This window comes from Peromyscus californicus, unplaced genomic scaffold (assembly GCF_007827085.1).
Source record: "Peromyscus californicus insignis strain IS unplaced genomic scaffold, ASM782708v3 Scaffold_7__1_contigs__length_154581171, whole genome shotgun sequence".
Classification (NCBI taxonomy): domain Eukaryota; kingdom Metazoa; phylum Chordata; class Mammalia; order Rodentia; family Cricetidae; genus Peromyscus; species Peromyscus californicus.
In genome coordinates this window covers 129960625-129973109 of record NW_026294595.1, presented here as the reverse complement: position 1 = coordinate 129973109, position 12485 = coordinate 129960625, and the positions used below count along the sequence as shown (strand labels likewise).

General features: G+C 47.4%; 1 protein-coding gene across 2 annotated transcripts in view; it reads left to right on the top strand.

The window, feature by feature from the left end:
• Positions 1–2490: 2490 nt before the first annotated feature.
• Positions 2491–12485, top strand: part of Gss (glutathione synthetase) — a 31003-nt gene continuing 21008 nt past the window's right edge. The window contains exons 1-2 of one of the 2 annotated variants that reach the window (XM_052725543.1): positions 2491–2602; positions 7348–7482. In XM_052725543.1, coding sequence (XP_052581503.1) covers positions 7354–7482 — 129 coding nt within the window. In that variant the 5' untranslated portion in view covers positions 2491–2602; positions 7348–7353. Of the gene's footprint in view, positions 2603–2713; positions 5634–7347; positions 7483–12485 lie in introns of those variants that run through there. The other variant, XM_052725544.1, reaches the window with a different exon arrangement.

Sequence of the window (12485 nt, the reverse complement as noted above, 5' to 3'; positions counted from 1 at the left end):
GAGACAGGGTCTCATGTAGCCTAGGGTAATCTTGAACTTCCAGTCTTCCTGCCTCTAGTTTCCAAATGGTAGGATTACAGGTGTCCACCACCACACCCGGTTTATGTGGTGCTGGTTATCAAACCCAGAGCTTCATGCATGCCAGCAAATATTCTACCAACTGAGCCTCAGCCCTAAAGAAACAAACCAATTTGTGGAGATAATGTTTACCTTGAAAGGCTGTGGAAGGATTAAACGAGGGAACTGGTGGGAAGTACCTGAGATAGTGTAAAGTTTTCACTAATGTCAGTATCTCCCTCCCTCCCTCCCTCTCTCCCTCCCTCCCTCCCTCCCTCCCTCCCTCTCTCCCTCCCTCCCTCCCTCCCTCTCATCCTATCAGATCATCATTCCAGGCACCACTCCAGGGTCTGGGGAAGTGATTCTCAGCCTTCCTAATGCTGCGACCCTTTAATACAGTTCATGTTGTGGTGACCCCCAACCATAAAATTATTTTCATTGTAACTTCATAACTGTGATTTTGCTACTATTATGAATCATAACGTAAATATCTGATATGCAGGTGGTCTTAGGCGACCCCTGTGAAAGGGTCATTCAGTCCCAAAGGTTGTGACCCACAGGTTGAGAACCACTGCTGTAAGAGAACAGTGAGTCCCCCTGGTTTCTTGATCTAGAGTTCTCCCTTCCAAAGGTTTTGCTATTTTCTCAGGTTGCTTCTTTGTCTTTTCCTTTTCTGGGCCTTTCAGGGGGTAGTGAGTGAGACAGCCAATGGCCACGCTGATGGAATTCGCACCCAGGAGATGGAAACAACAAACAGAAGTAATTTCAGGTGCTAATAACTGCTATGTGACAGACTGGCAAGGCGGGGTGGCATCTAAGGGGCAAACATCTGAATGACAAGGAGCCGGCCAGGCCAGGACTTAGAAGTAAATCATCCAAGAAGAGGAGCACAGGGTAAAAAGTCTTGCTGGGAGGACCTTTGACCCTTCATCCCACTCCCACCGTTCACCATATCACTCTGAACAAGTCAGGTAACTTCTCAGGCTCAGCTCCCACATCTACAGAACAGAAACAAAGCCACAGTGTGAGGATGCTCAACCAAATGGGCTGTTCAGATCTGGGATCCCGCCCATAGTTCACCCATAATCACCGGGCATATCACTGCTGATCCAGCTCAGAGGAGAGGAACCTGTACAGAGAGCCCTGGGCCATGGTGCTTTTGTTTTTATTATAATCTCATTTTTGTTTGTTTTGGTTTTGAGACAAGTTCACACCATCTAACTCAGGCTGGTGTGGAATTCTTATGTAAACCAGGCTGGGCTAGAACTCACTGAGATCCTCCTGCCTCAGCCTCTCGAAGGCTGGAATTAAAGGCTCAAGCCCAGGATTCCCTGCCTATTGTAATTTCATTATGAATTAGAAATGGTTTCCTTTGCCTGTCACTTGGGGTTACTGCTTCCTACCTGGTCAGTAACTACCAGACCACCTATGAGGGCTATCTGTCCTAGGGAAAGATGGACCTGCTTTATCTAGGGAGTGAAGGATTCTGGTCCCTGGGTTGGGCCACTGATTTACAGTAACAATTCTCCCTCATAAACCTCTCTCAATTTGACACCCCCTTTCTCTAGCTCCACAACCATGGCTTGCCTCAGCCTCAGTCTCACACCTGAAATCTGCCCGCATCTGCCCAAACCTAACATATGAAACTGTCTCTTTTCGCTGCTAGAACCCCAGACCAAAGGTTTCTTCCTTGGGGCTCTTAACAGCCTGCCCCACACTCTAGAGCTCATCTTTTATTGACATCAAACTAATTAGGAGTTTGGTATCTTAGTCATAATTAATTCCCTAGGGTTTGGTCAGATGCGTTTCATTTAAGTAACATTTTAACAGGAGCCTCAGATTTTGAACAAACCTCTCACAACCTAGGAATAAGAAAGTCAAATTGGCCGGGCGGTGGTGGCGCACGCCTTTAATCCCAGCACTCGGGAGGCAGAGCCAGGAGGATCTCTATGAGTTCGAGGCCAGCCTGGACTACCAAGTGAGTTCCAGGAAAGGCGCAAAGCTACACAGAGAAACCCTGTCTCGAAAAATCCAAAAAAAAAAAAAAAAGAAAGAAAGTCAAATTGCTGTGGGTTGCCAGAGGATGAGGGGTCTGTGTAGGGGTAGGAGGATCATGAACTTGCATATTTAAAAAGAGCCCCACGGGGCTGGAGAGAGGGCGGTTACGGGTACTTGTTGCTCTCGCAGGGGACCCGATGCCCTCCCTATTCTACAGGGTCCCATCTCACAGGACGTCGCTGGCTCTGACTCTCGGGGATCTAAGCCTGCAGGCAACATCCCGCCGATGGAGCCACACCCCTTCCTACTTCCCAAGGCCTGTTCCCCAGGGTACCGATGTATCCCTAGAGCCCAGGTCGCGTCTCACGAAGTGCCCCTTCCAGGCCGCCGTCCAGCTTCACAGACGCAGGGCTCCTTCCCGACCCAGCTCTTTAAGCCCAGCGGGGCGGTCTGCGCAGGCGCCCTGGGTCGTGCCGAGGCCCCGCCCCCTGAGCCTGGGTAACGGCGTGAGGAGTTTGAGCTTGGCGAGCAGCTGGACAACGAACGAGTAGGTCGGGGCTCGGCGACGGCGGCTGGCGAGGGTCAAGTTTCCTCGGGAGGAGAGCTGTGAGGGAGGGGTCTGAGAGCGATTGGAACGCGGCGGGCCGGCAGAGGCGGCGGCTGGGACGGCGGCCGGCCCCGGGGAAACTTGTGTCCAGTGAGGGGGTTGGGCTGGCGCGTGCTGAACCCAGATTTCCAGCTCGCCTGCTCCCAGCTCGGACGCGGTCAGCGAGGCTGGAGCCAGAGTTCTAGGAAATACTTAAAAAGCCACCATCAAAAAACTGAGAGAGCTCAGGACCAAACTTTGTCCAGGGATGGGGAGTGAACGGGGCCCATCATGGGGACCAGCCAGGGCCAGCTACCCTGCTGTAGCTGCAGGCCCCGAGCCCGCCCTGGCCTCGCCCATGGGATTAAAGTCCGGCCGGATTTCTCTGTGGGCGTTTAAAGTTTTTCGTGATCCATTCATCACTACTTAGTTAACCCTCACTGGCTACTGTGATCTAGCACTAGCAGAGAAGTTTCAAGGCGAATGCTGTTTTTATGGTAGAGGTACGAACCTGGACAGGGACGTCCAGGGATGGCTTCCAAAACTAAATCAAGAGTCGTGGGGGAGTGTTCCAGGATGAATACGGCGACTGTGGACGTAGCTCAGTGGGAGAGCCTTTAAGCCACAGGGAAACCAGCATCTGCCGAGACCTAGGAAGTGAGAGAGGGTGGTGCGTCTCAGTCACTTAAGACACTTTGACTACTCTGAATCTACTTAGTGCCCAGGGAAGAGGAGGGGGTTGGCCGGTGCTCGGCTAGATCAGGAGAGGCAGACATAGAGGAATTCAGAGCGCTGCGTTTAGTCAGCAGAATCCACAGGACTGGAAGAGATGGGATGTGGGGGAAAAGTGCATGCATGGGAGGCTTGGGTGCCAGGGTGAGATTCATCAGAAGAGGGGCATCCCAGGAGCAGCTGAATATTCTGCTTGAAAACCAGGGAAGTACTTGCTGTGAAAATGCAAACTGAAGTGTCATTAGCCAAACAAGTCACAGAAGGGTTAAGTCTATAGAAAGAAAACCAGTTAGCAGTTTTCTAGTTGTTGTTGTTATTATAGGGTTTGTGTGTATGAGTGTGCATGGACACCCACAGTTGACATTCTGTGTCCCTCAGTTGTGATACACCCTTTGGAGCTGTGTGTGTGTGTGTACAGATGTGTCTCTTTGCATGTGAGAGTGCGTTTATATGTACACGCACGTGTGGAAAACTGAGCATCAGGTGTCTTCCTTGGTCACTCTTCACCTCTGTCTCTGCCCCTCAAATTCTGGGATTATAGGTCACCCCCATCTGCCCAGCATTTATGTGGGTGCTGGGGATCTGATCTCTGGTCCTCATGCTGTGTAGCAGGCTCTCCACCCGCTGAGTACCCTCCCCCCCCCCCAGCCCTCTACCTTGTTTTTTTGAAGACAGGGTCTTATTGAACCTGGGGCTCACTCACAGTCACTGACCAGCAACTCCAGAGGTCCAGCTGTTACAATGTCCACAGCAACGGGGCTTCAGAAGAGTACCACACTACTGTGGCCATCTTTTGTGGGTGCTAGGGATTAAGTTCTTTTTTGTTGTTGTTGTTTTGTTTTTGTTTTTTGGTGCTTGTCCTGGATCTCACTCTGTAGACCAGGCTGGCCTCGAACTCAGAGCTCCACCTGGCTCTGCTGGGATTAAAGGTGTGCGCCACCACGGCCAGCTTGGGGATTAAGTTCTTGCTCAATGCTTGTGTGGCCAGCACTTTACCAATGAGCCACTGCCTCAGCCCTGCTGTTATTGTTATTACTGATACAGGGTCTTCCTGGGTACCCTAGGCTGGCCTCAAACTCATGGTTCTCCTGCCTCTACTTCCTGAGTGCTGGCATTGAAGGCCTGGGCCACCATGCCCATCCATAGTAATTATTTTTAATGTCCCTAGTACCTAGCCAAGGGCCTGGCATTTGTAAGCCAAGCAAAACCCAGCAATAGACAGCTATTGGAATTCCAGGTATGTAGAGGTGGGGACTAGTGGAGGTCCCGTTGCTCTAATGTTAGAGCCGTGGGTTGCCCTCTGGCCCTGTTACTAAGTTGCTATATGACCTTTAACAAGTCTCCCACTGCTTGTAAAGTGGATACATAACCAAGACAAGTTCCTACATACAGCATTCTGCTATGGGTTCATATGTTGGGCTTGGTCCACAATGTGGTGACTTTAGGAGGTAGTGGGACCCTTAAGAGGTGAGGCCTAGTGGGATGCCCCTAGATCATTAAGGAAGTTGGCATTGGAAGACATTGAGATAGGAGTGAGTTGTTATGGGTGAGCCTGAGTCCTACTGTTTGGTTCCTTCCTGCTGACATGCCCATCATTGAAAGGCTGTCAGCCTGGGAGTCCTCACCAAGCCAGCACCATGCCCTGCAGCATTCAAAACAGAGAGCTTAATTAGTAAACTGTTCAGCTGGGTGTGGTGGCTCATGCCTGTGATGCCATTGCTTGGGAGAGCGGAGGATTGCTGAGTTGGAGGCCAGTCAGAGTGACATAGCAAAATCCTGACCAGAAAAAAAAGTAATAAAACTTCTTATTTGAAATATATTTTTGAGCCTGGCAGTGGTGGTGCACGCCTTTAATGCCAGCACTCGGGAAGCAGAGGCAGGCGGATCTCTGTCTTGAGATCACGTGTTCATTCTGTCAAAGCATTGTGCTGAAGGCTGGCTGACTTGGATGAATTATCTAAAACCACCTCATCCACGAGAAGGAGACAGAGGCTGAAAATGACGGAGGTTATCTATCATTGTCCAACTCCCTTCTTGTCGACCGCTGAGTACGGCAGCCATGTTTGTTTCTTAGAATTAAATGACGGCAGGGTGGGACAAGAGTAGTGACCAGATGTTTCCAGATTTTTATCCAGATCCTCTGAAGCCCAAACCTGCTATAAAATAAATGAGTAGCCAGATGTGAGCTGGTGGACCTCCTAGCATCTCTGGCAGCCAGACAGAGTACTTCTTCACTTTGGGCCGGGCAGCTCAGTTTCAGGTATTTCTACTTTGATAAAGTAATTTCTTTTTCTTTTTTCTTTGTTTTTCAAGGCAAGGTTTCTCTGTGTGTAGCCCTGGCTATACTGGAACTCACCCTGTAGACCAGGCTGGCCTCGAACTCATAGAGATCCGCCTGCCTCGGCCTCTCAAGTGCTGGGATTAATGATAATATGACTTCTTAAAAATATTTTTTGTCCCTTTTATATGTGTTGATAAATGTCCACATAAGGATGTAATTGTTTTGTGCTAGTAAATTGGCTCCTGGTTCATATAAGGGAGAAATTGACTGTAGACGGATTTTTCTTTGGGCTACCAGCTCACAAATAATGACTCGGAGACTTACTAATTATGAAAACTCGGCCTTAGCTTAGGCTTGTTCCTAACTAGTTCTTATAATTTAATTTAACCCATATTTTTTCATCTGCGTGGCTCGGATGCCTTTACTGTTCTGCCCATCCTGTTTCTTCCACGGCTGGCTGGTGACTCCGCCTTTCTTCTTCTTCAAGACTTCTCTGTCCCCAGAAGTCCCGCTAACCTCTTCCTGCCTAGCTGTTGGCCATTCAGCTCTTTATTAAACCAGTCACAGTGACACATCTTCACACCGTGGGAAGAGATATTCCACAACAGTTGATCTTATTTGCATTTCATGACATTCCATAGTCTCCTCCCCTACCTGCTATATATTTTGTTTGATATCTACTGATGCAGGTTGTCGGAATAAGAAAGGAAATTAGTGCCAAGAGAGATGACTCATTAGGTCAAGGTGTTTGCCTCAAGGCTGCTGACCTCAGGTTGATCGCGGAGAGCCCGTGGTGGAAGGCAAGGACGGGCTTGCAGAGTGTCGAATGACTTCTACCAAGCATTCCATGGCAACACACACACACACACACACACACACACACACACACACACACACACACTCTAATAAATGTAATAAAAAAAAATTTAAAGAAGGGAAATTAACAATTTCCATTTCAGGAAACCATTTGAAAATGCAGTTTCAGCCCCTTCCTCCCGCTGAGCCCCTTCAATCATAATCTCTGGGGTGGGGCCCAGTAATATGTATTTTTTCCCAAGCAACCCAGAATGTTTTTTTTTTTTTTGGTTTTTCGAGACAGGGTTTCTCTGTGTAGCTTTGCGCCTTTCCTGGGACTCACTTGGTAGCCCAGGCTGGCCTTGAACTCACAGAGATCCGCCTGGCTCTGCCTCCCGGGTGCTGGGATTAAAGGCGTGCGCCACCACCGCCTGGCTGCAACCCAGAATGTTAAGCCAGGTTTGGAAACCACTCATTTATCCCTTCCTACGTATGCACAGATAGGGAATCCGTAGTTCTGGGAGGGGAAGTTACTTGTTCCAGTCACATATGGCATTAGAGCCTTTTCTCCATTGAGGGGTTTAGGACCGGAAGTCCAGAGACCTGCACTTAAACTGCAGCTAGACCTGCCATTGTCTCGAGCAACTCGTTTTACTCCTCTGAACCTTGGCTTCCTCCCTGTGAGAGTCATACCGTTGTTGTATTGAGACCCCAAAGAGAAGGAGTCGCCTTGGAAGCACCGGGGGACTCGTTTTGTGCACATGGAGGAAGTGGAAGCAGTTGGTTCCCTACCACAATTGCCCCTCCATGGCAACTGGCCAAAATCTCACAATGTTGGCTGTAGCCACATTCCAATGGCTGCTGGGCCCTCTGTCACCAAGCCCTCTTGTCTTCACAGGTGGGGATGGCTGCCAGCTGGGGGAGCATCTTGCAGGATGAGAAGCAGCTTGAAGAGTTGGCACAGCAGGCCATAGACCGAGCCTTGGCTGAGGGCGTGTTGCTGAGGTCTGCACAGAATCCCAGCTCCTCAGATGTAAGCTGCTTAGAGCCTACCCTCCCGGGATGGGGGCAGCCCCTTTGGGTCAAAGACTACATCTCTTTCCTTATTTTATTTAATAACTAAAATTGATTCCCAGAAGTATGTAAAGTAAAAAGCAGCATGCTGGAGTAATCAAACTTAAATCTGAGGGTTGAAGTGTAATTTAGGCAGCTACTTAATTCCTGTAAGATGTGCTTTCTTCCAATAGGTGAACGCGATATGACTACATAATTGACCATGTGAGGCAATTAGGAGATCATTCCCAGGAAGCACTTTGTCAGGGGACCTATCATAGATCAAGCACCCCCAATCACATGTCTTCTCTGCAATTGCTTTTGTTTGTTTGTTTGTTTGCTTTTGAAACAGAGTCTAAGCATGGAGCCCTAGCTGGCTTAAAACTCACTGTGTAGACTAGGAGGGCCTTGAACTCATGGCAGTCCTCCCACGTCTCCCTTCTAAGTGCTGGGACCCTAGGTATGCATCACCATGCATGCCTAGCTAGGTTTTTGATATACTCCTTCAGCTTTTTGTGCACATACATATGTATATATACGTATATATGTAATTTAAAATATAAAATATACATATGTGTAACTTAAAATCCAAGTTGAACCATATATATTATTATTCTGTGCTGTAATTTTATTTTTTGTTTAGCAGTCTGTCTTAAATCTCTTTCTAAGGAATTAGCCTCCTGTGAGGGTTAGCTTCATATTTTGATAAAACAGTATCAGTTTATTTTTATTGTCAAGGGTTATAACAGATTAAATGTTTAAAAGTAAAGGCCAAATTCTAGTGCTCATGTAGTCGCTTATTCTATCTGCTCTAGGCCTACTGTCCCCAACGTCATAATTATGTCACGTTTGTGTAAATATGTGGTAACGCTCAGTATTATTTGAATAAATCTGTTCTGTGATGCAAAGATTAAACACTCATTTATCAGGCAGCAATTTTATTTTATTTATTTGTTTGTTTTTGCTTTTTCGAGAAAGGGTTTCTCTGTGTAGCTCTGGCTGTCCTGGAACTCATTCTGTAGACCAGGCTGGCCTGGAACTTAGAGATCCACCTGCCTCTGCTACCCTAGTGCTGGATTAAAGGCGTGTGCTACCACCGCTGGCTCTAGCATATTTTATTTTATAATTCAAAAATAGGCTATTAAATAAACTGATGAAGGCAGTCAAAGGCAAAATTTTGTTTAAATTCAAGGGTGGCTCTTACCTTACAGCCTCCATTCCACAAATACTTACTTTAAAAGAAATTTAGTGTATTTTTTGTTTGTTTTTCTGAGAGAGGGTTTTTTTCTGTATATCCCTGGCTGTCCTGGAACTTGCTCTGTAGACCAGGCTGGCCTCTAACTCAGAGATTTGCTCATCTCTGCCTCCGAATGCTGGGATTAAAGACGTGCACCACCACCACCACCCGGCTTAGTGTATCATTTTTGAGAAATACTCTGTTAGAGATACCTACTATTGTCCACACATAATCATCTGGTATTTTACTTGTTACCATAATTGTGAAGATAGCCAAGTTTCTTGTAATTATTAACCTGTTATGTGGTTCACTTATATGTTAGCCAAATATGCTTGTCATTAACGCCATACTTTCCCAGTTTTTGATGCTCTGATATGTTGATTTGAGTCTGTCGTCGTCATTATAAAACTTTTCTGTGACACTTGCAGTCAGCCCTACAGCTATAACCTGCTGACGTGTTCAGCACTCACTACACAGTTCCCTCAGTGCTGCCGCCACCAGCTTTCACTGCTTGTCACAGGTCTGGCTGCACACCAGCACATTTTATTTTATGTGTATGAAATTGTCCTGCTCAGGGACAATTTCATTCTGTTCTAGTGTTCCAGCGGTTTAACTTTCTGTACCGAGGGCTGTTTAGGGAACATTATGTCTGCAGATAGCACAAGGAATGATGCATGCGCGCTTGGGCAGCTGTGTGTGTTTCTCTAGGACTGATATGTAAATGTAGAGTTGCTGTATCCACCTTTAAAACATCTCCTCCTTTACCTGGGCTTAGTCACACTTGTGAAGCAGGAGGATTGCTTGAAGGCACAAGATGAGACCAGCGGGACAACATACTAAGATATTATCTCAAAACAACAATAGCAACCAAACAAAAACCACTGTCCTTAGAACAAAACACAGATGGGGCTGGGGAAATGGCTCAGCGGTTAAGAACAATGGCTGCTCTTCCAGAGGACCTGGGTTCAATTCCCAGCACCCCCATGGCAGCTCACCACGGTCTGTTGTAACCCCTTCACACAGACACACATGCAGGCAAAAACACCAACTGCACATAAAATAAATAATTAAAAAAAAAAACAAAGCAAAAAGAAATCTGTTTATTTTGCAACTAGATTATACATTCAGAAAACATTTTCCTGTGTCAAAATGCAAAAGTTTCAAGAGTTGGTTAACCCACTCTTCCACATTCCCTGTCCACTCAACCCCCCTCTCCTAAAGGCAGCCTATACTTAGTGTCTTACTTATCCTTTCAGGGAATAATGAATAAGTAACAAGTAAATAACTAGATATTTGTTTTCTCTCCAATTTTTTGTTTGTTTTGAGATGGGGTCTCACTGTGTAGTCTATACCAGCCTCTAACCCTCTGTTCTCCTGCCTCAGTCTCCTGAGTGGCTGTACTTCCTGTTGGTACCCGCCACACCCAGCCCCCTTCCTCTCTGTATGAAAAGGCACGTAATAGACCAGCTCTTCTGTCTTTTGCTCCTTTCTTTTCTCTTCCGTCCTTCCTACCCCGCTTGCTTGCTTGCTTACTGAGAGCTGACTGATACTGTGGGAGGTTGGCCTCCGGTTTTGGAAATAGTATTGCTTGGTCTAGGAACTTCAGGTTTATGAATTACCAGAATCCAAGGTGGAATATTTTCTTTTTCAAGTTTTTATTTCTTCCTTTAATAAATGGGTATCATGTGAAAGTTTAATATTTAATCTTTCTGGGATTTAATGGAGCCTACAACAGGCACAGACCTCAGTGAGACTTCTTTCTTTGGGGAAATGAGGATAGTTTGAGACAGGGCCTAGAACTTATGGCAGTGCTCCTGCCTCAGCCTCCAAGTCCTGAGATTTTAGATGTGTACCACTTTCCCTGACTCTCAGTGAGATTTTGCTCTCTTTATTTAAACATATGTTATTATTTGTATGTATGTCTGTATGTGTTTGTATATGTATGTTTGAGTGCAGGCACCCACGTGTCATGGTATGCATGTGCAGGTGTGTGTGAGTGCAGGCACCCACGTGTCATGGTATGTATGTGTAGGTGTGTGTGAGTGCAGGCACCCACGTGTCATGGTATGCATGTGTAGGTGTGTGTGTGAGTGCAGGCACCCACGTGTCATGGTATGTATGTGTAGGTGTGTGTGAGTGCAGGCACCCACGTGTCATGGTATGCATGTGTAGGTGTGTGTGAGTGCAGGCACCCACGTGTCATGGTATGCATGTGTAGGTGTGTGTGAGTGCAGGCACCCACGTGTCATAGTGTGCATGTGTAGGTGTGTGTGTGAGTGCAGGCACCCACGTGTCATGGTATGCATGTGTAGGTGTGTGTGAGTGCAGGCACCCACGTGTCATGGTATGCATGTGTAGGTGTGTGTGAGTGCAGGCACCCACGTGTCATGGTATGCATGTGTAGGTGTGTGTGAGTGCAGGCACCCACGTGTCATAGTGTGCATGTGTAGGTGTGTGTGTGAGTGCAGGCACCCACGTGTCATGGTATGCATGTGTAGGTGTGTGTGAGTGCAGGCACCCACGTGTCATGGTATGCATGTGTAGGTGTGTGTGAGTGCAGGCACCCACGTGTCATAGTGTGCATGTGTAGGTGTGTGTGAGTGCAGGCACCCACGTGTAGGTGAGAGGACAGCTTTTGGAATCGGTTCTCAGCTTCCACCTTTCTTCTGCTGTCCTGCAGTCCAGGCTGGCCGGCCTGGGAGCGTCCAAGCAGCTCTCCTGTCTTTGCTTGCCACCTCGCCCTAGCAGTGCTAGGATTACATGTGTGCACCACCAAGTCCAGTTTTGCTGCTGTGTTTGTTTTGTTTTTACCTACCAAGCCATCTCCCTGGTCCTCAGTGACCTTCCCAATCCAGAGAAAAAGACGAGGCTGGAGAGAGAACTCAGCAATTAAGAGCACTGACCAGGGTTCAGTTCTCAGCGCCCACATGGCAGCTCACAATTGTAACTCCAGTTGCAGGGGTTTGGACACCATCACACAGACATACATGCAGGCAAAACACCAATGCACACAAAATAAATCGTTTAAAATAAAATAATGTTTTTAAAAAGAGAGAGGAAAAAGACGGGGTGTGTGTGTGTGTGTGCAGGCATATATGATTTTGTTCTAATTCATACCTTGCTTCATGTCAGCACAGCCTTGACATGGAAGACTAGGTGAGTCAGCCAGAGGTTCTCACCTTTGGAGCACGGGGTTTAGTTGGAGAATGGACCAGGGAATAAAATTAAGGCCTGTCGTTGGAGGAGGAGGTGCAGGCAGTGCAGCATTAATTGTCATTGACCACTCACCGTGTGTCAGGCTTTATTCTAAACACTCTGGAACTGCTGACTCTTTTAACCCTCATCACAGCAGAGTTGGAGAAACTGCAGACCAGAGACGTTAGATAACCCGACTGAGGTCATTGAAGTCGTGGGGAGCCTGGCAGAGCCGGGATCTGATCCCATAGAGTGTGGCTCCGAGGCCATGCTCTGCATATTCTCCCGTCTCTCTTGGGAAGCCTGGTAGAAGTAATTCATTTTGACTAGACGTAAAATGGAGAATGATAGTTAAATTAGAACTTAAAAGACAGATGGGGGAAAGGAACAGTATAGCAGGGGCCCAGAAGTAGGGAGAGGCCAAAAATGTTCTAAGCAGGGCTGGTCAGTGGGTGAAGTCAGGTGAAGTCAAACAGCCAAGAGGCTCTTGATACTGGGCGGAGGGGACTGTGACCTTCACCCTGTAGATCAGCATAGCAGATCAGCCACAT